Below are 27,264 nucleotides of genomic sequence, written 5' to 3'. Positions count from 1 at the left end.
CAGAGAGGTTGGTCAACAACGAGGCTAATGTAGCTCAGTAGTTAGTGATCGACACTTTATTAGCTTGGTAGAGGTAATAGTAACGGGACATACATGTATATATAACGCTGCCATACGAACTAACAGATGTTTAAATCATAGCTTATATTCATGTAAATATGGTGAGGCTGACACTTAGCTGTGCTTAGCTAATAAGCTTCTGTAACTCAGACCAGCTCTCAGCTATCATGTCTAGTACATGATGAGTTTTTATGGTCGCACCGATGCTGCGATGACAGACACACCATGCGGAGAGAAAACACGTGAGCCAGCAGGTAACTGGTACCAACTTCAGTGAGGAAGGAGCAGCTGCTGAAGAAGAGGATGGGTACGGTTTGGATGAAGTGACATCATCCCTAGGTGGAGAACCAGGGTCCCTCGGACATTTTTGGCTCTGAGGGGTCATGTCTGAAGACCAAGCAGAGCTGCTGGAGCCAGAGAGGGATGAGAGCCCAGCTGCTCCCTCTGCCTCTCCCACCAGCCTCATGGACACCTGTGCTCCTTCCATATCAAGTCTCTCCTCTGCCTCCTGCGGCTCCGTCCATCATCAAGCAGATTTTTCTTCTTCATCATCATCTTCCTCGGTCCTGTCTCTGACTCCACCCTTGCCTCCATCTGTGGAGGTCACTGCCGTGTTGACTGACACAAGGCTGACCCTGGATGTGTACCAGGGGGGAGCAGCCGCGCTGCCCCTGCTGTGGGCGTCGGTCCCCGTGCAGCTGAGGGGGCTCCGGTACCTGAGACTGGGCTCTGAAGATAAACCAGGGCTGGATGCGGCAGTAGACGTTCTACCTCATCTGACAGAACTGCGGTCACTGGCTGTTCGGGGTATTTTTCTGATTAATTTAATGTGGCATCAGTTGCTTGTTGACTAAGATGATTTAATGGTTTATTTGACATTGAGGGGATAAAGTTAGTTATGTGTTTAAATGCTATAATCATTCTTTGTTTTCTAAATGCTCCTCTCCCTTATTGCTGCTTCTGACAACTTGTCTTTCCTATTACAGGACACCGTTTTTATGACTCGAGAGGTGACCCGCTGCCTGGCCTCCTCACCACTCTGCCCTCATCTGTTTCCGCCCACTCTCATCTGGTGCACCTGGATCTCTCCTTCAACCAGCTCTCCTGTCTGCCCTCCGCCCTGCTCAGCATTCCCACGCTGTCCTCCTTGCTCATTTGCCACAACCGCCTCTCAGCTCTGCCTCCCGACATAGGCCTACTGACCTCCCTCACCTACCTCTCCCTCCTGGGGAACGAGCTGGTCTCCCTTCCTCCCAGTCTGGGTCGGCTGAAAGCGCTGCAGGCGCTGGACGTATCGCACAATCTCCTCCAGCATCTACCTGAGGAAATAGGTTCTCTGGAGGAGCTTGTTATGCTGGAATTGTCCCACAACAAACTGAAAGAGCTACCAGAGACCTTGGGTAAGGGTGCAAGGGTGAGTGGGTGTGTCAGGGAAAACAATTATAACCATACACAAGAGTTCTCCTTTTTTGGATCAAGTGAAAATCCTAAATAAAGAATTAAAGAGATTTGAAAAACTGTATTTGCCTTTGTTTCCCAGGCTCTCTCCTTTCGCTCAAGGAGCTTTTCATCTCCAGCAATCAGCTCCGCTCGATCCCACATTGTCTGAACAAACTGCCTCAGCTGAAAATAGACGTGCGGGACAATCCTATGGGACGGCCGCTAACCCCTCCTCCTCTGTCTCCTATACCTGGTGAGTAGAGGCAAAAGACTTCTAACTGATCCCGGCTCAAATAATTTTTTGTGTATAGTTACTGGATACATTTTTAAAAGCTGCAAGTATATACAATCTCGGTTAGACTACTGCTTTCTAACCAGATCAAGCTGAAGCAGAAATCCCAGAGTTGCACCTGGGATTGAATCAGCACAGGTACAGTGTCACTCTCAGCATGGAAACATTGTCTCATTCAGTTCATTCATTACTGAGGAGGTCATGATTAAATACGTCATGTTTCTGTTTGCCCGTCAGTTTCTGTGTTTCGTTGGTTGGCTGTCATGTGTTTCTCCCCGGGGGGGGGGAGCTGCTGTTCCCCCCGGGGTGCCTAGTGACAACCACAAGACTGGAGTGGGTTGAGAAAAGGCCACAAAAGAAGTGGGTGTGGTTGGAGGAGCATGAAATCCTGCTGAGTCGCCCTCTGGAACTGCGTCCCCATGGGATTACTTTTCTCAAGGTGCATTTCATTTGCTTATTCACATCTTTAACCACATACGTTCTGTCAGGTCACTATTGTGGAATTATATATGCTTTCTATATAAAATCATATGGTCAGTAAGCCACAGATACCGATTCTATGCATTGTATTGGTCCTTCTCGATTTCAAGAATCATGGTTAATATTTTCTACACTCTGCATGATGTTAATAAACTCAGACTTTAAAATCCCTACAGCCTGTGCAGGTGTGTGTGCCATATAATCGAACAAAAAGAAAGGAGGTGGTCGTGCGGAGGTTTGATGGACAGTCGTGGAGCACCCTGCCCACTGATCTGAGGAGGGGGAGCGAGGGCCATAGCAGTCACCCTGGAGGACGTCCCGCCAGGGTAAAGCACAAACTTCACACTTTAAGCGAACACCAATGCAGTTGTATTGTTACATTATTGTAAAACCCCCAAAATCCCCTGTCGTCTCCCCGTAGCTGGCGTGCTGCTCAGTGAGCCAATTCTCCTGGTTTATGGCGGTGTCCCGTCTAGTGAAGGACACTTGCTCCGTTACACCAACTGGAGCGCTGCTGGTTTCCAGCTCTGACCCTGGAATCAAGCTCCACTTCCCTCCAGACTGCACCGCACAGACCCGTACCATAACACTCCAGGTACAAACTGCACTACAGCCTGTGCAAGCTCACCACATCAGTCTGTCCGTGTGGTATCAGGGATGTTAAAGGCGTTATTTTCTGTAGGTGTTGCAGGTGTCTGTGTCAGAGGTGCAGGCGCTGTGTGGTGACCCTCAGGCCAGAGTCAGCCCTCTTCTCTGCCTCTCCCAGACTCCCAACATGCAATTCCTGCAGCCAATCAAAGTTCAGATCCCTTTGCCACCTGGAGTCACAGGTAGACTTTGCCGTGTGCATTTTTATACATATTTATAACAGCATGCATCCGCCTACATTTAAATGTCTGATGCTTCCGCAGGCCATACAGTTGATGAGACCTGTTTGCATGTGCTCCACGGGGACCCCACTGCCCAAACCTGGACTGACATCACATCACAAGTGTCTCTCTGCTTCACTCATTTGTATGCTGTTTTCTACATTAAACATTTCTCCTGGTAAGTGTCTGTGATACATTATTAACATGTAGTTTGACTATATATATGTGCATAGTATCAACACAGCTCTTTGTCGTCCGTTACAGGTACTGGCTGTGGTACACCACTCAGCGATATGTTAGTGGTGTGGCCAGGCAGGTCTATCAACGACTGAAACAGTTTAAAGTCCAGTTCTTCGTCCTCCAGCGGAAGCAGGATCCCTCACAAGTTTTGCTCCAGTGTTTGCCTTCGAACAAGGTTGGTCATTGTCATCTATATGCTACGACAGTGTATTAGACTCTCTTAAAGGAAAAACAATCTGAGATTTCTAGAATAAAGTCATAATAATATTAGAAAAGGTCTTAATTTTATTTATTTAATTTTTTATGTCATTTTAGAGTGGGAATATTAGAAGATCAGTCTGTCGCCTTCATGAGAATGAGGAATGTGGAGCATCAAGTTATACTTTACTATTCAGGCTTCACAAATAATACAATACATACTCTTTTGGCTGCTTCATTATTGTAAAATTAGGTCTGGAATACTTCATTCAGTACTTTGCAGCAATTCATAATGATGGGGGGATGAAGCTTCATGAAGCTCTGAACCATTTCAGCAAAGATGCTTCATGTTCACTGGACGACATCTAGTGGCCAGAATGTGACATAGGCATCACAAACGTTTGTATTTTACCAACGAAATGTCAAAATCTGTGTTTTAAAGGAAGTGTGAAAATTGAGTAGACTGGTTGCCAGTTCTGAAGGTAAACATTTTTATGAAAAATGTACACAATTTTTGGGAAAATACAATTCACTAAGACAATTTTGTTTACAGGGCACAGGTGAGGCTGAGATATAAACAATTGATTTGTTATTGTTACTGCATTGTACACAATTAATTGTTGTATTGCCCATTCGACAAACCATCCATTATTCTGTTCAGTGATGTATCTCTCCTCCATGGTTGAATGTCAGTGTTATGTTTGATGCATTAATGCTGAGCAGTGACAGTGATGTTTCCTGTCCAGGTGGAAGGCCGAGTGCAGTCGTTGTCAGAGCAGTATGACGGACCTCAGCCGTCAGACCTGTGTGACCTACTTGAAGGAGAGCAGTTCTTCGCCGGCTTCGAGAGGGGCTTGGATATCAGCACAGGTCTGAAGTCCTCTTTGAGGCTCTATCTTAAATAAACAGTTCTCTTCCTATGTTCCTTTTCCTTCCAATGTCTTATGTAATGCTTCTGTATAATAATTATCCTTCTTTTGTTATTGTTTGAAGTCTTGATGATGATGTTTTCCTGTTTTATCCAGACAGACCAGACTGTGTGCAAGGAAGACTGTGTTTCGTGTTTTACTCCAGCCTGAAGAATCTGAAGGAAGTGTACATCTGTCCAGCTCAGGGTCAGAAGGGGCCAGTGAGGGGACAAGTAAGACCAACACCATAATCTGCAGACAAGAATGCAGCAGCTGGAAATATAGTCTTTATATTTTCTAGTGTAAAATAAAGGGGCACATGTTGTATCTTTCTTATCCAGATGACATAATGGACATATGTTGCAAGGACAGAGCAACCCTCACCTACACTATAAAAACTAGAAAAAAGTTATAGATCGTACACTTGGTAAAACAGAAGGACCTCTGTACACTGTAATAAAAACACTTAGTTGTTTTAATGTCTGTGACTCTTTCGATTCAAATCCATAGTACATTTTGAAGGTTTATAATCTAATATTTTCTTTCCTTTTAATGTATATGTAAACGAGTTAAAAATCTTTAAATATATTATACATCAAACTGCAAAACTCAGCCTAAAAATGTACCATAAAACTGATTATTTAACACAAACAGCTTCATTAACCAATTTAAGGGGAACATCATAAGGTAATTATTATTTGGTAGAATATATTGCATATAATGTTTACTGGATATTTCTATATGTGTGTCGTGAGGAGTATCTTTATCAGTTTGAAAGTATTGTTCAGACAACACGCTGAATGTGCTTTGTCCCTCTGTTGCAGGTTTCCTTTTATAGAGGGGACATTCCCAGTAATCTACCAGAGGAAGTAGCGAGAACGAGGAAAGGACACGACAACCAGTGGCTCGCAACTTTGCTGCTAAGGCTTCCAGTCAGTGGATTTGACATAAGCTTTAATATTTTACTGTTTTTATATGATAACTTTGTATTCTTTGACAGTGTATGAATCAGTATGTCATAGTTTTATTTATTATATCCTTTCAATATTCCCGAAAAAATGATGTACAATGTTCCTTAAATCCATATTATTGTATCAAAACTAGATGTGTATATCTTTCCACCAAGGCAACACAAATAACGCTTGTTTCCTACAAATAAGAACAAATCCTGCATTAACGGCCTCCCCTCTGTTTTTCCTCCATAGGCTTTAAACTCAGACAACAGTTACATCCTGGAGGAGATACAATATCCTCCTCTGAACCTGGGTGACCCTGAGAGCGGCTATCTGACAGAATCCAACCTGCTGTCCATCTCTCTTCAGATAGGACACGACTGGCGTGTTATTGGCATCAATCTTGGCTTAAGCTACCAGGAGTTGGACCACATCCAGTATAAACACAGGTTGGAATGAACCACTCTGCCAAACTGTAACTCAACAAATGCAGCCTGAAATATTTGGTTACTTCGAAAACATTCACTAGAAAAGAAATAGAGTTGTGTTGGAAGAACAATTGTTGTCAGTGAAACACAAACCATTGAAGAGTTTAAGAGGTTAGATTCACATTCATGTGAAAGCAGATCTTATCTTTGATGGGAAAGTGAACGTACACCTATTATGGAACTTTTACAATGCTTAGGGTAGACTACAAAGAGTCAAACTGCAGCAGAACTACTTAACATAAGAGAATAATGTAATCAGTGCACATGGGTTTTCACAGCCGAAGCCTCTCAGGGACGAAATGTAGTGAGATGTTATGTGATTGAAGGAAACGGCAGTGGGAGAGAAATGGTAGAGAGTTTTGATTGTTTTAATCTGCACTGTCAGCCATCACTAAGCCATCTGGGACACGGCAGGAGATTACACACAGATTGATGCTCATCTGGCCCTCCCCCTTCCAGTCACGCTCAGAAAACCTCCTCTATCACATCCCGGAGGTGGCGGGGGAAAATGATACTATATGCAAAATTCTATAAAAAACGTGTTTTGATGGTTTTGTGTTCAAGATTTCAACGTGGGAACGCTTACATAATTTATATGTCACTGCAGAAGGAGACGTGATGTAAAGTGTCGCGTGTATGTCCTGTTCTCTCCACTAGGGACAACCTGGGAGCATTGGTGCTGGACATGCTGTTCCACTGGGCAAGGAATGCCGGGCCAGGGGCTGTGTCCAAGCTGGTGGATGCGATGATGGAGAGCGGCAGGAGAGACCTTGCGGATGAGATTGAGGATATTGTCAACATAGGAAGGAGAAAGTACTCACAGTCACTGAGGAGATTGGGCCTGGAAGCAGAAACTTCCCCCCTTGAAGAAAGCACAGCAGTAGATGAGGCAGCGCTGGCTACAGATGGCTGCCGTACACATGAGTAACCAGTTTGTTTAGAGTGCGCCCCCATCGTCTCATCCTGCTGTCGAAACAACTGTCTTGGGGCGCAAAACTCTCCTCTTCACAAACATGATAGCCGGCTACCAGCTGGCCGCAGCTTTTTCATATTCCCTGGAGAGGAACAATCACGGATCACGAATGGGATGAACTGCAAGAAGATGATCGTCTGTGGCTTTATTTTCCCAACACTTTACACTCCTTTTCGAAACGGTCTCAACATGTAGTTTGATACTATAACAGCTTGTTTCTGCTGAGAACAGAGAAAAGTTTGAAAAGTGATACTCACAATTATGAGATACCAAACCACAATTTTGACTTACTCTAATGGGACATCATGCACATTTACTCTATGATCATATTGTCTTAGTTAGGATTTGGATGGGCACAGTGATGCAGTGGGTAGCATTGTAGCTTCACAGCAAGAAGGTTCCTGGTCTGAGTCCTGCTTGGACCGGGGACTTTCTGTGTGAAGTTTGCGTGTGCTCCCTGTTTTCTCTTTGTACTCTGGCTTCTGGGTTAAGTGTTACTTTCATTCAGTATCTCATAATTAAGTGAGGTTTAAAGTGTCAACATTTTATTTATGTATATTGCAGGCCCGATATTGCATAATTGACGCGCCTCAAAATAGTGACTTTCGCATATCACAGATGAATTGATATGTCTTAATCGTCAATTAATGTATAACCAATTTAATAGTAATTGTATTGCAAAATTATATTTCACTTATCTCATAATTGTGTTGACATCTCGTAATGATGACCCAGTATCTGAATTTGCCTCGGTATTTCATCTTATTACTTGTTTAATTACACTAACAGCACTAATTTATTCGAATCCTTTCATCATGCCTTACCTTTTTGTTTAATTTCTTGTCCTCTGTATGTTTTATTTGTACGTGTCCAGGACACACAGAAGCCATGGCACAGTCTCTGAGGCCTGAATAACCGTCAAAGTGCAGGACGAGGCAGTTTTGATGGTTGATTAAAATGTCCTCCGTGTGTGCCTTTGGTCACTGGGCAACCATTCGAGCTGCAGCACAGACTCAGTGACTCGTGTTCGATTTTTCTAATGTATGAATTTAATGCTTCTTGTGAGTAAAACTGATACAAACAAAAATACCCCATTCTTTTCTTTCCACCTTGTTCTCTGTGCCTGTCGTTAGACACAGCTGTAATACTTACTGCTGCTTGCTCCCATTCATTCACTAATATTTGCACGCTGGACATTTTCTATTTTTACGTTCAAGGTCGTGGGGTTTGGATGAAACGTCACGATGACGCCACGACCACATCCCCCACACCCCCCCTATCCATCCACTGCGTATAAAAAAACGAACGTGTGCTTCTACTACACGCCACCAGGGGACCCCACTCTTTAAATCCCTATTCCCTGTTTTTTTCCTCTCCACACCATCTCCTCCTCCTCCTCCGGACTCAGACGCTCGTAGCCCCGGTAGGTAGGTGGGTAGGTAGGTGGGTAGGTTTAGCTGCACCAGTCGGTCTGACAGAGAGAAGCTCGGCTCTGATTTCACGCCACAACCCGGTCAGCGGACAGCGGAGACGCCTCCACTCGTGCGGTATGTAACATAACGGGACTCGCTGGGAAGCGGCTGCCGCTGCTTGTGCTGGAAGCGACATGTTTAGTCAGATTGATCGCGGGGTAAAGACGGAGATTAGGGCAACATGAAGAGATGCTAGTACCGCAGAGCCTCGTCATTTTCCGTTATGTGAGAAATGCAAATATCATTTTGAATGGTGCTTTTGAAGCAGTGACCGCCAGGCCTTGTAGCTACGTGTCGTCACCGCGGCTGCTTTACATTCAATTTGACGTCTGTAATAAAGGTTTTGTGATATTACGTTAAAAAGCGACCGGGCAGCTTGACAGAAAAATCATTGTCATTCATTCATTTGCTGCTCTCAGACGCGTCATGTGAATGTGGCTGCTTCAGCGGACATGTTCGTTTTTTTTCCCTGTGAGCTGAATCACTGGGACCAGTTCACCGTATTTGCTCGGGAGCTCCAGGCGGCCGCAGCTGCCGCCTTGTGCCGGCGGTGTGCGCTCCCTGTGGGGGCTGTCATCAGTGGACTGGGAGGTGATGGTGGTGGAGGATGAACCCACTTCACCTTTTACCACCTCCTGTCTGACATCGGTACAGAAAACTCACACTGCACTTACCGGCAGTCTGAACGTGTCAGACAACCAAACAAATGAAAAATGAGGCATTTAAATAAAATATATGCTTATTAATGTTCAATATCCCTCCTGATGGAGCCACTTTATATTCCCCTCAATTTTCCTTTTTACTGGAGCCAGACTGGGCGATAATATCAGTCGAAATTAGCATTTCACAGACATTTCGGTATCATTTGCCGATAAATGCTACTTCTTTAACAACTGAAGACACCTAACATCTGCTCTTGGTCACTAACTTTACTTTTCACTGGAGCCCGATGGCGATTGGTCGATATCAGCTGATATAAGCCTTGCACAGACATCTCAGTATTGGTCAATGTTCACCGATACTTTTACTTTACAGAATAAACAATGCAGAACAGATGTGCATTTTCTTAATTAAAGTTCTATATGTAGGGCCTGAGCACAACAGTGCAATGACCCTATTGAAACTGTGTTGATTATTAGGGCCCCGACAGTTGATTATTCGCACCGACAGTGCGAAGGCCCTATTTTTTTCCACGTGATGATTTTTACGCGATGTGTAAAACTCCTCCTAGCATTTTCATCAGATTGACATTCATCAATAACACGAGTGAGTGTTATCCTAACAAAATACAAACTGTGTCAGGTCACTTTTGACCCACGTTGTGTATCAAAGGGTTAAGCTGAAAGAATAACACTAGTTTTTGATTTACTATTGAACTCCACCCAGGCTTCATACAGAAGAACATTTCAAAAGACTCATTAAGCGAGAATTCACTGTTGTCAGTTTGCTTAGATGTCACAATGTCAGTGTAGATTCCTTTGATGTATTTACTGTTGCCAAGGTGACATATTTATAAGATCTGAAGAGAAACAATAGTGTTTTTGACCTGAACGTTTCTATAAGTTTATATGTAGTGATAGTGATAGCACGACCTACTGCCAAAAGGTGTTTCACAACTTTAATTCGATTTACATAACATTTTCACCATCTGGTCTACACTTGATGTCGTGGACCGCAATGCCCGATTAGTGGGTGTGGTCACCGGTAGTTACATGTTTATCCTTCCCGCGATGCACAAAACGCACGCAAACCTGAGCCGTTTTACTCGGCCCCTGTTCGCCCTCCCCCGGGGCTGCTTCAGGTCCCGAGATCGCAAGTGCTGTTACTCGCAGCACTAGTATTAATTGTATTTTCTTTTCAATTTCAGTTATAGACAGTAAAGTTTCTTGTCAAACTGGAAAAAAATATCCTGAAAAAATTATTTGATAGCTATTTCTTGGCAATCATATGTAAATATTAGCTGAAGTTTCAGTATTGGGAAGTTTTTATTTCTTAATATTTTTATCGGCATAAACCTCCAAAAATCCATATTGGTCGCTCCACTATTTACCTTGCTGAGGCCTCCACAGTATACATAGAATGCTATTCACTGCAGAATAGGGTGTCAAATGACAAACTGGCATGATTTCAAAGGACGCACTTATTTTCCACACAGCAACTTGTGTATTAGTATGTAGGTCATGATAAGACCAAGCAGTGGATGTATGAAAGCAGCCCTGCAACCTTCAAATAATTGATGAGGCGAGCCATTCTAGGGTGTAAGGTGACTCATCCCTTGTGCCTTCCGGTTGAAATGTTTGGGCTGTGATGCTAAAAAACATTGCGTTACTTTCATTCAGAAGTAAAAACAACAACCTTGTGTTTAATGTTTATTGAATCGGCATGCAGGACTACAGGCATATGAGCTACAAAATCCAGAGGCAAGGACTGTTAAATGTCACTGGTGTATGTGCACTGAATAGAAATTACATACTGGTGGGAAGGTTAAGCCTGAAAAGTTACAGACACTCAGGCCATTCATGTTGTTACTGTAACTTGACAACTGTAATCAAATGCCATTTGGCGATCTTTCTAAGGAAAGTTCACTGACGGTGGTTTTATCATTCCCCCCATCAAAGCTGCAGGAAAACTAAGATGGAGGCAAACAGAAGAGACACAAGAGAAAAACACCCAGGTGACTTTTAGAAACTGGGCCAACGGGGATACATGTGGTGTCAGAGGAGGGACCAAACTCCACACCACCTCCCTGCACCGAGTGTCAGCTGCGATTGGAGCACCTGTATTAGAAAAGAATTGCATCCGTCCAGATCCTAACTCTCCCTTCACTGGTTGTAAATGGAGATTGCGAGAGAGCTTTCATAAGTAGGTATTAGGTTTATAATCCTGATGCTGTAGGGAAGAGGGAATAGTAATCAGATTTATCTGTGACACAACAAAATTCATCCCTTGTTTCCGCAGTATCCAGAAATAGACCACATCTTATAAACCATCACTACGAAAAATAAATAAAAATATGATGATGGCTTCAGAGCAGCTGTCAGGTTTATTGTAAATACACAGCTGCAAAATAACTATTTAAAAACAAATCCTTTTTAAAGATAATTAATGCAACAAATATACACAAGGACAATATTAATTAAGCTGAATCATATAACAGTAGCTCATAGCCTTACAATAGACCTAAATACTACCACAAAGGAATACTTAAGTAGAAAATAATTAATAGAGGACAGTTACATTAGACAGATTGAGTTTCATATCAGATCTAGCCACTGTGTTCTTGCAGCACAGAGAAGTACTCAACACTATTGTGTCTGAAAACAGACCTCAGATCAGATCCTCTCAGGATCTGTTCACAGTGAGTTAATCAACCCAGTTTGTGTGAGACAGATGGGCTGGTTATAACAGCTCTTCTCCCTGCTAATGAGAAACTCATGTGATTTTCATTTCTTAACTGTCATTCGGTCCAGCCACAGTCATTTGAAACGGGGGTTGCCTCTGTGCTTTGTCCATGTACAGTCCTGCTGTATCACATCTTCCTATCACTCACCACACTTCCTGTCTTTTAGTCAGCAAGACCTTTACTCGGTTTGGCACTGCAGGACAGAGAAGCAGCCAAGGATGGATTGTAACTTTCTCTGGGTTATTTGAATGAGAGGAGTATATTTGACATTGATTTTCAGGGTGGACGATTCTCCAGATTTTTTGTATTTGCAGGTTTATATTCATCTTTTTGCAATTACATTTGTATACTGAACCAGTATTGTCAGTTTTTATAATGCATCTTTAACATATATACTGTAGCAAACATGTTCTTGCATTGCTTGAAAGAAAAACATTTCTTTATTGAATGCATTTATAAACCAAGAATATACACGCATTAGACAGTTGAATTATTTAATCAAGTTCAAATGTTTTCAATCATTCCAAGGATTTTCAACATTTAAATCGAAGTAGTGACAGTGCAGTGCATGTTAAAAATGTGCTTGTTTAGTTTAGGTTCGTTTAGTTAGGGAGTATTGGAGACTGTTAAATATCTCACAAAAGAGGTTTACCCGATATCAAAGCTTCTGGTTAAGTCTGAAAAGGTTATAAGAGAATGTGCAGCAATAAATAAATCGTACAGAATTGAGAAACCTAGCCCTCTACCCCCGCATGTTCCTTCGCAGACAGTATCTCTCAGTTGCCCATATCTCTTTGTCAGTGTTTATGGGCTCATTGTACACGTTCTAATGATGAACAAGGGTCAGAACAGAGATGTTATCTGCCTGTCGGCGTCCAGACTCCACAATATCTGTAATCGACCGTGTCTGTGGAAGTTTTAGGTTCAAGGTTTTATATGGCAAGCAAGTTACACAATCACCTGGTGTGTTGTTTAGTCATCAGTTCTTATCTGCTTTAGAGGTTTCAAACTCAAAATATGACCTCTGTGTGAATACGTGTTTGTGTGTGTTTGTGTGAATGTTTAAATTTCTGGTTTGATAAAGAGCTTTTGACTTCTCTGTTAATCTGTTGTTTTGTCTTGTTTATCTTATCTGGTCAGACGCTCCTCTTTTAAGATCTAAGTGATTTGATAAATAAGTGAGAACCCTGGCAATGACGGTGAAGTGATTTACCGATGTGGTGACGTGGGGTCTGGAGACAAGAATTACCAGAGAGTTGTTTTTCTTTTTCTTGTGCTCTGCGTGTAATGTAGGATTTTCTATGCAGATATGGTTGATGAGTGGTGACACTGTGCTGTGGAAGCTGCACACTCAGGCTAGTTCGCTCCATACAGACTCTAATGGTCATGACAGGACACTACAGTGGCCGAGGGTCAAATAAATGTCCTAGTGTGGACACAGTTGTGTGGTGCAGATGAAGCGAAGCAGAGGAGTCAAGCCGCCGGCGCAGTAAAGAAGGTGGGAGATGTCAGTTTGATGGGTGACTCATTTGAAGTGCCCCTTACAACCCCGTGCATTGTCCTGTCAGCCTTATCGCTGAGAAAACATATAGTCTTGGGTAAATTGTGGTTTAGGAAGAAGCCAGAGTGCTGACTGTGGAGTTAACGACATGCTCACTCCTCAAGAGGAAGTTACTCGCAAGAAATAGGGAAACAAAAGTAGCGTGCAGGGAGATGAGCTGAGTGAGTGTGCCCAGTACCGCTGCTGTGTGAGAAAACTACAAGGTCGATGTACAGTCAGAGGGAGATGAGCCATGGAGGTAAGCTGTGAAGAGCTGAGAGAGCGACGCCCACCCAATCACCGGCGAGAACAGAGGCGGCCAGCAAGGGCCTCAAGTCCCCGTCCAAACCAAACACACCACAGCTGCATTCAAACCACCTAGACATCCACGCATGCTGTGCAGTCTCCATGAGACCGATCCGGAGGAATTTGTGATGTTATTGTCCCACAAGTGGACACATACACACTTACACAAACACAAAAACCCACGAGTCAGCAGAGATCTGAGGCGGAAAAAGCTGCGTTGGAGAGTCGTGACTCGTGACTGAGGGAAACGGGCGGGGGGAGGGCTGGTGAGGAGGAGAGAGGAGGAGGCAGGTTGCACACGCACAGGCAGGTTGTGATTGGTGCACGGAGGGGGTGGAGAGAGTGAACGGGGTAAATGGGAAGCATCTTTCCACTCTGAGGACGTCCTGTGCTGTACCAAAAATAGGTAGCTTCCGAGCCACATCATCTGTTTGCTCTAAATTATCATTTTAGCATGGGGGGGATCTTCTCCTGTATCATTCCAGTTTAACACTGAAAAGGCTTATGCATAAAACATCTCCATTCAAGGACACGCGTGACGCACAGATGTTCCAGTGGTGATAGATTTCTGTAATACTGTGTTATCTCTGCAGTGATGGCTGAAAGCTCTATCTTGAGGGAGCTGTCAAAATGTTACATTAGCATCCTGAACTGTGCTTTACTAAGGGAATGTTAGTGTGTGCTATTCTCCCTATTTAGGATTAATAAGCGACGGCCAAGGTTTTTAGTAATCACCTTTTGGACAGAACTTATTTTTTTTCATTCCAGCTTCTCAGTTATGAGGTTTTGCTGCATTTTGTGTTTTCTTCTGTGTTGCTCGTAAACTGAATGTTGGAGGATTTGGAAGAGGAGGTTTTACTGAACACTGCCAAGCTGCAGTAACTGAGGCCTGTATTTGGTTTGGGCCACAGCAAACCAGTGAGACTCGGATAATGATTCCTGGACTTGATTTTTAAGTTGGCTTGGTATAATCTGTTCTGGACTTTGTTAAGGATATTGTTTGCAATTATCTCAGGCCAAAATTTGATACTATGTGCTACCCTCCTCGTTGGGAAGGCTGTGTTTGGTTTTGTCCACATCATACCGGAGAATTAAGACTTTTCCATAATCATTCTGCAAGTTATACCCAGCCACACTTGGTAGCGTTTTTAGTGGAGCCCAACCGATTTAGATAATTTTGAGCCTTTCCCAGACATTACACAATATGCCAAGATATGAAAAGTTAGAATAATGAATGCAAATTAATATGTTCATTTATGGTAGTGTTTTTACGTAATTTTTTTTCTTCTAAATATATGGTTGTATTTTTGTGTTATATTTATTGTCATAATTTTTAGGTCTGAAATGTTTCTTCCGCCTGAAATCAATATGAATTTTTTTCTGAACAGGCTTTACACGATTCAGGTTATAATGAACTCTTGTTTTTGTACTTTTGGGTTTAAATGCATAACATTTATTTTGTTGATCCCCTTGAAAATTAACAAGACAAATAATTAGATCACACCACCCTGGACTTTGGTAAACTCTGATACATTTCTTTTGTTTTCTGGTATTGACACCAAAATTCTTAACTGAGAAAACTATTTATGTTAAAAAGAGATGATATTTTTGATGTAAATATATTCTCAGATTTTACTCTGTATTTGAGGTGTTATACCATCTTGTTACTAAAGCAAGTCTATGTAGTAATGTTGGTGAATGCAAAATTGCTTCATTCTAATTTTGCAGTGTACAAATCCTCCTATTGTTGAAGATGTTTAACAGGTTATTTCCTGTGTCTCTACAGATATCCCCTAACTTACATTAACAACAACCGTAAAGAAACAAGTGAGCAAATCATTGGACAGAAACACAGTGCCGGGACAAACAGCAATAAAAGAAAGGACGACCACTGAGTTACTCGCCGACACACAGATTGACACTTTGACCTGCCGGGGCTTCAGATAAATGGCTGACAAGCAGATCAGGTAAGGTTGAGTGTGAAACAACCACAAAGATGATAGGCTGCGCTGCAGCCTTGGTCTTATCCAGCGTTCTTCGACACTTCATAATTCTGTCTCTTTCACCATCGTCATCACCTCCATCCAGTTTGCCTGCCAAATTGATCAATGGGGGGATCGCTGGCCTGATTGGAGTGACCTGTGTGTTTCCCATTGACCTGGCCAAGACTCGCTTGCAAAACCAGCAAAATGGATGTCGCCTCTACAGCAGCATGTATGAGACTTCTGCGTTTTCCATTCACACATTCATCAGCAGAGACACCCAGTTCATCATCAGGTTCTCTGCACATCCTGTCGGCAGCTGTTTGACTGATATACCATCTGTTGTGTTTGTGTTTCAGGTCCGATTGCCTTATTAAGACCATCCGGTCCGAGGGGTATTTTGGGATGTATAGAGGTACGTTTTTAACTTTGACAGATGAGTAGGCCTGGACAATATGGTATAAATGTATATTAAGATAAACATTTTCACATCATTATCATAATAAAAGACATATTTTTAGTTCTTGAGATTCGTACTTTTTTCGTCTGGATCTCTTTCTTGATCTCTGTCCTTTCTATCTTCCCAGGAGCGGCGGTGAACTTAACACTAGTCACGCCGGAGAAAGCCATCAAATTGGCTGCCAACGACTTCTTCAGGCAACACCTCGCTAAAGACGGGTGAGCCATGAACGTGCCGACAGGCTGAGTGACACGTACCCGCTCCCTTCATTCGCTCACGCTGTGATTAGCTGCCGTGTTTACTAACATGTAACCTGGCACATTAGCTGTCTGTATTCTCACCAGGGCTCCGGTTAATCCTCCACTGCTCTGTCATCTCCTCCAAGGCACCGGGCTTCACATGGTGCTTTGTTAACTGTTTGGTTAAAAAAATACAGACAACATGTGTGTGTGTGTGTGTGTGTTGTGCTTGTGCGTGTCCGTGTGTGTGTGTGTGTGTGCATACGTGTGACAACAGAGGCCGTGTCTGAAATCATGTCACTAATTAAATTATCACACAATGGTATCACATCACAAATCATTAGCAACCATCATCTGGTGTTACTTGAGCCGCCTGAGCCCGCTCTGTCTCCCATGAGCAGATTAACCTAAAGAATTCTGGGGCATCTATCTCCATCACTATGGCGACAAACGTGCAGGCTGATGAATGATTGACTCGTCTGGTCGAGCCGCTCAACTGGTGAATCATTAATCTGCCCTTGTGCCTGATGTGTTGATGTGGAAAGATTAGCATCACTAGCACCGGTAGTGGCAGCTCCATTTTTCCAGGACTGTGGAAATAAACCCTGTGCTTACTCTCACACTGTACATCTGGTGTCTGCTTTTGATCTGATCTTTTTTATTGTCTGTTTTTGTTTCAGAAAACTCACTCTAGTCAAAGAGATGCTGGCTGGATGTGGGGCAGGTACATGCCAGGTGAGTGAGTGAGACGCTGCTTTAATGCCATCCTCCTGTTCTCCATATTGAACTCTCGCTCTCATCACTGCCGATGTCAGCTCACGATCAAGCCAACGAGCCTCAGCCTCCAGAAACTTTTAAGCATAGCTAAGTTTAAACGAGAGGTGGCCGCGGCAGTAGCGTGCTCGCAGTCCGTCTCTGTGGATGTCTCCTGCTATCTCTGATCTGAATGTTTCCTTTTCATGAATGATTTCTAATTACTGAAATGCTGTCCTGTCAGAGACAATGCAGGTGAGTGATCAGATAAGACATCCTGAGAGTGCTTGGCCGTGAGTGAGTGAGTCAGAAGGAAATGCCTCTTGTTAATGAGGCCAAAGGCTTCAGGCCCAAGGAGAATGATTAGATTAAGTGTAGCAGACCTTGGATTAAGATTGTGGCCGAGAACACGGCCATCTCACCCTTAATCCAGTTAACTAGTTACTACTGTGTGGATTACGGAGGAAAACAAGAGTTGACGTTTAGCTAATGATTGCCAGTAGGTTTACACTGGACACACATTTTGTCTGACACACTCTGTCTTGCAAATGTCTATAGCTGTGTTTATTTTGACACTGAATTAAAGTCCTTTGTTTGGTTTGATTTGCAGGTTATTGTCACAACTCCTATGGAGATGTTGAAAATCCAGCTCCAAGATGCTGGACGAATTGGTAAGACAAAGGAGAAAATGAAATCCAGATGGTGTTTCGTAATCAGGAATGAAGTTGTATGTGACACACTTGACAAACAGTGACCTCATGTGGCCATGCTAGTGATTACAACTGCTTTATCCTAATATCTTTTTACTGTTATGGTTTCAAAATGTCTGCCCAAATGACTGCTATTATCCTGATTGTCATTATCATTTCAAATAGCTGTAAACTGCTGTCGTTAATATTGTGGGACTTCTGCTCCGCAGCTGCTCAGAGGAAACTGATGCCAGAGACGGTGGCAGCAGGTACTGTCGAGACCAAGTCCCCGACAGCCATCCAGCTCGCAAGAGAGCTGCTGAGGGAAAAGGGCATAGCTGGACTCTATAAGGGTCTTGGTGCCACATTGCTCAGGTAAAACAATTTGGCCAATCCAGGATTTATACCAACCACCTCTGACAAACTGTGCTCATCTGTCTTATTCTTTCTTTTTGCAGGGACGTCCCTTTCTCCATCATCTATTTCCCCCTCTTCGCCAACCTGAATAACCTGGGCAAAAGAGGTGCAGAGGGCCCGGCTCCTTTCTACGTGTCGTTTATATCAGGCTGCGTCGCGGGCAGCACAGCGGCTGTGGCCGTCAACCCTGTCGATGGTGAGCAGCGGGGCCGTGAGCCCGGTTACAGGAACGCAACGCGCTGATGCTCGATGCCCAATATTCACCTGAGCTCTTTGTGTTGCAGTGATAAAGACTCGCCTGCAGTCCCTGAACAGAGGAAGCACAGAGGACACGTACAGCGGAGTGACAGACTGCATCAGGTGACCTCATTGTGTCTCTACACCATGTGTGAGGCAGGCCGGGTGTTTGCTGCACCGCCATAGCTACCGCTGGCTGCGTGTTTCAGGTTATGTAACCACCTTTCATTTTTTGCTCTCTAGGAAAATCCTCCATAACGAGGGTCCGTCGGCCTTCCTGAAGGGAGCCTACTGTCGAGCCCTGGTCATCGCCCCTCTGTTTGGCATTGCCCAGGTGATCTACTTCTTGGGTGTTGGTGAATTTCTACTCAGCTGCTTGCCTAAAAAAGATAAATAAGAAGCACCTCCTCTCTGCCTTTCCCTCCCATAATGCATCACACCAATTGCGTGAGGAATCAACTCGGCCTGAAAGAAGTTTTTTTTCCGACGGGTCAACGCATGACCAATCAGTTCATTGTGTTTTGGAATTCTTTTTGTGTTGAATTTTGAAATAATTTAGGAGAGAGCATTTGTTTGCCAAGCTGCCTGTGGTGGCACACACAATTCCAGTAGGCAGTGCTCCGCCAGCTCCCTGGAAATGAAGCCACAAATATCAGTTGACGTTTTAAGGGAACTTTGCTTTATAATTAAGACGTTTTATTGCTCTTTTTGAATATGATTGTTGAATTTCCAAAGGAGATGTACTGCCCTCTTTGCTGCTGCTGTTAAATCCCTGCAGTGTTTTTTTTCCCCACAAACAACATTCGCCTCCAAATCAGTAGTCCATAATCGATTGAAAATGTCACTCATATCTAGCTAAATGAAAATCCTTGAAACCATTAGCTCTATAGGAAATCTGCTAAAATGCTATTTAATATTTTCCCCAGATCTCAAGTCTTAATAGAAGATAGTATACCTAGGGGTAGAGCAAAAACATAAGCCTCCATCTCCAAAGACCCAGGGAATGGGTTGAACGGTAACAGCACCTAAGATCTCTCCTGAGAAGCCACACCCCTTCCTGTAAATGGCTGCAATGAACTCAGCTATTCAGCGCCAAGCAGACTACTCTGATTGCCTTGGCTTTTTAAGTAGATCAGGTTCCATCTGATAGTTAGTGCTACCATAATGGTTCCACTGTTTCTGCCTTTGTCCCACACTTGACTGAAGAGACGCCGTCATCATGCACCAGCCGTCTGCTCGTTCCCATTGTTAAACATCAGAATCCGAATCTGAATCAGGGAGGAATCGACACAGAAACACAAAAAAGTACCACCTATGTCATTTTATTCTGAGGATTGCAACCGATGAACATGATCTACTTGAGGCCAAACCCCAATCAGTGATGTCACAGCGGGGTTCGCCGTTGTGGAATGATGGAAAACACCCGCTGTGACATCACTGATTGGATTGTGGCCCAAAGAGTGGCCTGCTTTAAAACCTTCAGTCCTCAGTGTTGTCACAGTTTCAGAGCAGTGGCGTTTTTTTCCCCTCTCTGTGATTCACTGTGAATACAAATGAAAGAATTAGCAGCGAACACTAAATGGGCTGACGGTAATTTTAATAGAAAAGCCAGATTATTAGTAGAAGTTAATGATGCTGATTAAAAGCGGGAGATCTCCTGCTGAGGCCGGATGAGAACAGTCCCCTATTGTGGATCCACTAGCTCCTTAGATCCAGACGTAATTGTTGTTTACAGATAACTTAAAACTCAAATTTAAATTCTCTTCTCCGAAACTTGAACTCAGAGGCAGGAGCCCAAAGATCAGATGATTCTCCATCAGAAAGTCGGACCAATGTTGTTTTCATCTTTTCACCAAACATCTCCGCTTGTTTGCTTTAGAGGTTTTGTTTGATTTAAGCTGCTGCCGCGTCTCCTTTATGCACCACCACACCAAAGCCCCGCCATTGGTTTATCTTGTCGGAGATCAAGGTGACTTTGAGGTGTATCCCCCCAATCACATTCCTTCCTCGCTCCCACAAGTTCAAGCAGCTCTTCAACTCGTACTGTTGCACTGTTGATGCGCGATGCAACTTTTATCAGTGTAATATAATTTTGTGGGAGTGAGACCTATTTATCCATATCCCTTTATATAGGTGGTATAGCCCTATATACAGTGTTTGTATGTGTCGTTTTTTCCGTGTCAAAGTGTCCACCTTAACTATATTGTACATATGCAGATGATATGAACTTTTATGTTTTAGGATTTATTGGTTTGTTTTGTACGTGATGGCTTATTTGCACACCTACCTCTCCAGCTCCCCCCTCGATCCATACTGTGGTGATTTTATGTTGTGATGATGTGGACATATCAAATGACAGAACAGGTTATAATGCAACAAGCAACACATGAACTTAAATGCAGCAGATTAATGAGGGTTTATTATCGTAAGCAAAGGGGAACGTTAGCGTAGACCTCACATGGTGTCGAGGAGGTGCCCTTCACCCGAGTCTGTCGCTCAGCCTATCGTCCTGTTTCCGGCTGTTTTACTAAAAAGGACCAAATGGAGCATCATCCTATAATGGTGGTAGAAATGTTATTCGTTTTTTAAGTGAATGACCTATGGCACTGCTGCAAACAGTTCTGGAAATAAAATACGTTCTGATCGAAGCCAGTAAATCAGGCTGTAAATCCATCTTTCTGAAGGGTGCTTCGCTCGTGATGTAGCTGCGACACGACAGCGGCGGCACTAACGGCCGAGGCTGCGCCAACCGATCCACATGCTAGTAACTCTCAGCGTTATCAGTGTCTTAAGTGAAAGTCATAGGTCAGGTCATCGGCTGGCCCCTCCAGCGATGTTGACATGTGACGAGCTGCCTGTCCATGTGAGCTCGTCTCTTTTTCAATTACTGTTGTTTTTTGTCTTCTCGACATTGCGATTGCCAGTTCATCTCATATATGCTGTTATTGTGATCATGATGCCTATTTATGTGTTGTTGAGATGATTGTAATGATTTTGAACCCCCCCCCCCCCAACCCCAACCCCCACCTGAAATCCTCCCAGATCTGTTTTGATCTGTTTTTGGTTGAATCCTGAAAAATGTTGTGCAAGTCATTTTGTTTTACTCTGGCTGTGAATTTTCTCTGACCTTGATCATTTGGTTTTGTACGTGCGTGCCTGTGTGTGTGTGTGTGTGTGTCTGGCTGTGTAGTGCTGTAGTTGATGTGAAGTTCTTAGTGTGACACTGCGGTATTTTTCTCTTGGATTGTCAGACCCATGCCTCTCCCCCTCATTCCTTCTACCTGTCACAAGCACCTCTGCCGCCTAGCGCCCACAGCCAGGGTGCAGGTTAGACGCAGAAGAGCTCTGAACACCAAATGTAAGACCCAGAGTGTAAACAATCAAAGAAAGCACAAAGGATTATTAGGCACAAGAGACCACACGGCCAACTCTAAATACTAAGTCCCCTGAAAACTATGTGCTGCTTTGGCGGACGTGGATCAGAGTCGGATTTCTTTCAGGAGAGGTTGAATGAGTTTCTGGTCTTTAAGGAAAGTTTCTCTATGTCTATAACACTTGTTCCATAGGGCTGAGACAGCAGGTCATGATAAGAGACCCATGTGATGGTGTCCACTATGTTAGCCATCAGCAGTTAGTGAAAAAAATGTATATTGCCTACATAATCTAAATGAATCAGATATAAGAATGTAACTTAGATATTATAAGATTTATTATAATTATAGTGAAGAGTTTATTACATTTTAATCTAAAGATTTGTGCTTTACACATTCACCGAAATCTCTATGAACCAGCTCACTGATATGCAATAAGTAGAAGCCACACACAGATGGACACTAGAAAAATACATAAATATAAACTGAAAAAAAAAAAAAAACACCTCACTGAACACAGCCTGTCAATCATGACATCACACAATGTATGAATAATGCAACCGGGACCTTGGAGGCGTTCTGGGGTCTGAGCCTCTGTTCTCTTCCTCCAAGAGGAACTGTGCATTACAGCACTTTAAAAATAACAAGGACCCCACTGCCCATCTGCAGAGAGTCCCTCCACGACACGGAGGGTGTTTATGAATTTATGTGGTGAATGACACAGTTGACCTAGACATTGTTTACAATGAAAAATGCAATGGAAAAAAAAAAAAGAAATCTGTTCCCTGTCACAATTTGTTGTTCAATAAACGGACTGTCCTGGAATCGTCTGATGTGGTCGTTTGTGCTGAGGATTACTTTTCTCTTTCAAGGTCCAGTGGTTGTGTGACAGAACACAAAAGAACTGACGCCACCATTTTCCTGTTTGCAGTAGCGTCGTGAAAGTCAAAACAGCGGGGCCATGTTTTGAAGAGAATGGGGATGACACCGGTGGCTCCTCGGGGCTCAGGGACAGCTGAGACTGCGGTGATCTGAGGCGAAGATCTGCCGCCTCGTGGAGCCGCCACCAGGTGTCAGTGTGGGGTCACAAGTGGGGCCATGGTGCTGGCGTGGTGGGGAGAATGATGAGTGTCAACAGTGCCGAGCACTACAGGTGTATGTCAGGCTCAGGTGGCAGTAAATCATGGGCTGTGATCTCACTCTCCAGCTCCCTCGCTCTCTTATTCTCAGTCCAGCTGCCTCCTGTCTCCTCCAGCTCTGGCACCTTTCTTATAACCGTTACAATTTCTATGTGTCACTTGAGAAATTATGTTTATATTAACAGGCACGATAAAAGTATGACAAATATATGTCTTCCTGCGTATGTGACCTAATGGGATTTATAAATCTCACATGTTTCCGGCACGTTTCAGCAGAACTGATGCTGTGACAGCGGTTTATACATTATTAATTCCCTGGCGTTTGCTATGTATTCACCATGACTGTTTATAGCATTAGTTTCCAGGGTGCAATTTTGCAGCAACCTGCAGCATAATAACCCCACAGCACCTTTGTTTAATCCTCCACACACACTCATACGCATACACACACACACACACACATAGGTAGGTACTGCTGTCTTTCTATATGTCTGCAGGTCTTATTTCACCCAGAGTCAGATTTCATATTTAATTTTGTGCCTGTTTTGGGAGACTCCTTTCATCAGACCGTCTACTCCAGTGTTACACACACAACAGATTAAGCCAAAAGCTTCAATTTACTACAACGAACAGACTTTGAAATATATGTGGGAATGAGCACCAGCTCAGTTTTTTTTTATGCTCATTTAAAACCCCTTTCATGTGTCATGACTTAAGCCTCCTCTATTATTGTAACCATTATTATTAGCCATTAATGCTTTCTTGCAAAAGGATGGGAGAGGGTGGAGGAGTCTGAGTTGAGCTTAAAGGGAGTAACTGATGGAGAGAGTGAAGGGGGGGGGGGGGGAGAGATCAAGGGGGGAAGGGGGGGGGGGCAGTAGGACCATCGATAGAAGGAGCAGAGAGCCGGAGGAAGGGAGGGGATGGTGGTGATGTGTATATAGGTCACTAAATCAATGGGAATCAGGTTTTTGAGGGGGATAGAAGGGGGGTATTTATAGATACCAGAGGAGACAGATGCATCAGTGACAGGCACAATGATGCCGGGGGCACTGGAGGGGAGAATCTGGGAATAGGCTGTGGTCAAATTAGTCTGCAGAAAATTCTCCTAACAAATGGCAAAAGATTCTCAGTGGTGAAAGAATGCCATGGAGTGCAGTGCAAAACAAAATATAATCAAATGGAAATCACTGCGGGACGCTTTGAGCAAATTACCTTCCAAGCTCTATTGACAAAACGCAGGCAAACTGTTAGTTGCGATATTGCAAATGCGGCAGCAGCATTTGCATCTTGAGTCCTGCTCTGCTCACATCCTATTGAATTGTAATCTGTGATATGAGGGAGTCACGTGCCTGAATGGAATATAAGTCTGTTTTGCATGCTGGTTAGGAGAACGTGTATATTTATATAACTCAGGCAGAGTGAGAGCTGCTGAGTGGCTGTGAAGTTCAATAAAAACATTACATTTCAATTTTTTTTTTAACCTTTTCCAACAAAATGGCAAAGAGGATTCGTGCTGTGTTATTAATAACTGTCAAGAGTTATATCCCATTTATTTAATAATGTTCCATGTCTCAGTCCAACAGCTTCAAGTGACAAGCAGTCCCGTCACGAATTGGAAATTTGTTCTCAGAACAAGAAGGAAAAATAATTGAAGAAATTGTTTTAAATTGGCTTCTGACAGGATTTTTTCCCACTGGGACTAAGTCAAGGTCATGGACAGACTGTTCCTCCTCCGCTGGCAGGGCTGCCGATGTGTGATGCAAGACAAACTGAATAAATAATCTACATCTCACTTCTGCATCATAGAGAGGATCTGGCCAGCAGTCACATTAGCTTTCATCACAAACTGGCAGAGGACGCACTCATTTACTCTCTGAGAGCTCTTAGTCTCTGGCCTGTTCCTAATAATGTGATCTGCACACTTTCATAGGGCAGTGTCCTGAACATGAGACCATCAGATGAGTGTATATGCATAAGGAATTGGGATGTGGATATGCAGCAGGTGGATGTCAGGACCAGATGGTTTCTTCCTTATGTCACTGTTTAAAGACATTAAATCTGAGTGTTTATAAGATTTTACAAATTGATCCATTAAAACGTGTCATTGAGACCAAACAGCATGTTGTGGCTTTAATGACTCATTTGTCATCTTGATTTAAGAGATCAAACGTTTTTTATTTTTCCCTTTGCAATTGTAGTTTAATATGATATATAGGGAGATCATGCTTGTATTATTTTTTATGACCCGGCCAGCGTATATAAATCAGAGAAAACGTATTCTCACATCTGAGAGGCTGGACCTGGCCTGATAATTTACATTACATAAATGGTATTAATATTTTGGGGAAATCATAGCTAATGTGATTTTATTAATGTCATTAGGCTGACACGTTTGTCCAAAGGGACTTACAATTGGTACACTCAACATTTATGAGGGGCCATTTAGGGGTTCAGTATCTTGCCAAGGACACTTCGGCATGCAGATGGGAGAGAATGGGGTTTGAACCGGCAACCTTCTTGTTGGAGAGCCACCACTCTAACCACTAGGCCACCATAAAGAGCATAAAGAAACCAGCGATCATACAATAAAATATAATACATTTGATTGATTAAACAACCACAGTATAGTTTGCAGCTAAAGGTTAATTGAGCAGGTATCATAAATTCTAAAAAGTAATGATGAAACCAATCAACCTGTCCAGGATGTACCCTGCCTCTCTCCACACCACCATCCCTGACCCTTAAAGGACAAGCTGTACAGTTTATGTTTCATATTTTGTATGTCAACATCCTGGAAGCACAGACTTAGACTAAAAACAGCGAGGTCCAGGGTGTGTGTGTGTGTGTGTGTGTGTGTGTGTGTGTGTGGGGGGGGTGATCCTAAGTATCAAGGTGTTTCATACTTTGGATTTTATTGTTAGCCTTAAAAACATTGACCTCTATGAAGGTTTCCTCACGGCTGTAAGTAATGTAAAGTTAACTGATTATGCTACCCATACATGAATGCACTTACTGCACTACTGGGTACTCGATAATTACACATTGTGAAGAGGTTTCCAGTTACCTCATGTAACTTAAAAATGAGAAAAAAAACCAATGCACTATCATGGATCATGAATGACATGAGGCTGCAGCAGATCGTGCAGGCGGGGAGGATTCATAACTCAGCTGCAAAAGTCACTTTTCCCCATTTTGTCCTCTGAGCCACAGTGAACCGCTGCTTATTAGAGAGAGAGGAGGGGGAGGTAGGGAGAGAGGGAGGCAGTCAGAGAAAGAGAGAGAGAGAGAGAGAGAGTGAGAAGAGAGGAGAGGGAGGGAGATAGTGAGAGTCTCAAACTGGTGAGCCCTACCTATCCGCTAGGAGGAGAGGAGACGCTGCTGAGGAGCAACACAACAACAATACAGCGACTACTACAAACCACATCAGCGGAGTTCGCGGTCTGCACGCCGGAGGAGTGAGGAAGACAGCGGCCGTCGCACCTGGCTCCGAGAGAACCCACAGCCATGTATCTGAACAGGGAAGAGGACAGCGGCAAAGGTAAGAGGAGGAGCCCCCCCCCCCCCCCCGACACTTTCAAGGTGTTTCACATCTGACCCCGCGGTTCTTTTTACTATGAGGTGACATGACAAGGTGGGGACGCATCCTCACACATCCGCACGTTTGGACTATCCTTTGATTTTCCTTTGATCGTCCTCTGGCAGGGTCCGGTGCTGTTGCTTGACAAAGTGAGGGCTGTCATTATGTAATAATAGTGCAGTTAATTGCCTCCCTAGGTGGATGCTTATCATACAGCCCCGAAATCGTGCATTTAGTCCATTGGACCGATTAGCGGCGCAAACAAACGAGAAGCCACTTATTTCTCTTTTTGTGCATTTGCCTCGCGCTCACGTCCCCGCGCGTTTCCGTGCCCACGCGAGGGCAACAGACGCGCAAGGTCAAAGCCGTTTAGCCACAAGGAAAGCCAAGTGGTACCCGGGTTATCTGCGGGGCTTTACGGCCACATGCGATATAAGGGGGCTGCAGCTTATTAGTTGGACGGGGAGGGAGAGCCGTGCATCGGCGAGAGAGGGGTGATACCGGGCGAAGGGAGGGGGGATACAAAGCAGGCATATTTGAGTAATCTCTCCCACGTGTTTTTGAGGCGTGATTTCTCCCCCCCTCATCATCATCATCATCATCGGGCGCCCACAAACACAACCCCGACCCGAGAACCTCCTCCCTCCTCCTCTTCCCTCAGCCGCTCCGACCGTGGAGCGTCAAATAACTCCGAAAAACGATCATCACCGTCTCTGAAAAAATCCTCAGGTTAGACGAGAGAAAAAAACACCTGCTGCTAAACCGAGGACCCGGG

General features: G+C 43.7%; 3 protein-coding genes across 3 annotated transcripts in view; all 3 read left to right on the top strand.

The window, feature by feature from the left end:
• On the top strand, nt 1-7,981 carry pidd1 (p53-induced death domain protein 1). The gene is made up of 15 exons (XM_062390862.1): nt 1-867; nt 1,047-1,460; nt 1,601-1,753; nt 1,879-1,930; nt 2,030-2,231; nt 2,449-2,598; nt 2,694-2,867; nt 2,955-3,102; nt 3,184-3,319; nt 3,406-3,556; nt 4,326-4,449; nt 4,605-4,720; nt 5,312-5,419; nt 5,693-5,889; nt 6,586-7,981. Exons 1-15 carry the CDS (start codon nt 444-446, stop codon nt 6,854-6,856), a joined length of 2,820 nt encoding a protein of 939 aa, XP_062246846.1. The 5' UTR covers nt 1-443; the 3' UTR covers nt 6,857-7,981.
• Nucleotides 7,982-8,291: 310 nt separating this feature from the next.
• Nucleotides 8,292-22,595, top strand: slc25a22a (solute carrier family 25 member 22a). The gene is made up of 11 exons (XM_062389535.1): nt 8,292-8,448; nt 15,409-15,589; nt 15,711-15,836; nt 15,964-16,019; nt 16,192-16,282; nt 16,984-17,038; nt 17,667-17,727; nt 17,976-18,120; nt 18,204-18,358; nt 18,447-18,522; nt 18,643-22,595. The coding sequence occupies exons 2-11, from the start codon at nt 15,570-15,572 to the stop codon at nt 18,794-18,796; spliced, it is 939 nt and encodes a 312-aa protein (XP_062245519.1). The 5' UTR covers nt 8,292-8,448; nt 15,409-15,569; the 3' UTR covers nt 18,797-22,595.
• Nucleotides 22,596-26,247: 3,652 nt separating this feature from the next.
• The window catches only part of LOC133955367 (synaptotagmin-7-like), a 78,720-nt gene continuing 77,703 nt past the window's right edge, over nt 26,248-27,264 (top strand). Inside the window, exon 1 of the mRNA XM_062390181.1 lies at nt 26,248-26,450. Coding sequence (XP_062246165.1) covers nt 26,417-26,450 — 34 coding nt within the window. The 5' untranslated portion in view covers nt 26,248-26,416. The remainder of the gene's footprint in view (nt 26,451-27,264) is intronic.

The sequence above is a fragment of the Platichthys flesus genome, chromosome 6 (genome assembly GCF_949316205.1).
Source record: "Platichthys flesus chromosome 6, fPlaFle2.1, whole genome shotgun sequence".
NCBI classification, from domain to species: Eukaryota; Metazoa; Chordata; class Actinopteri; order Pleuronectiformes; family Pleuronectidae; genus Platichthys; species Platichthys flesus.
Note: the sequence above shows the minus strand (reverse complement) of the source record. Positions and strands in the feature narration are given on the sequence as shown.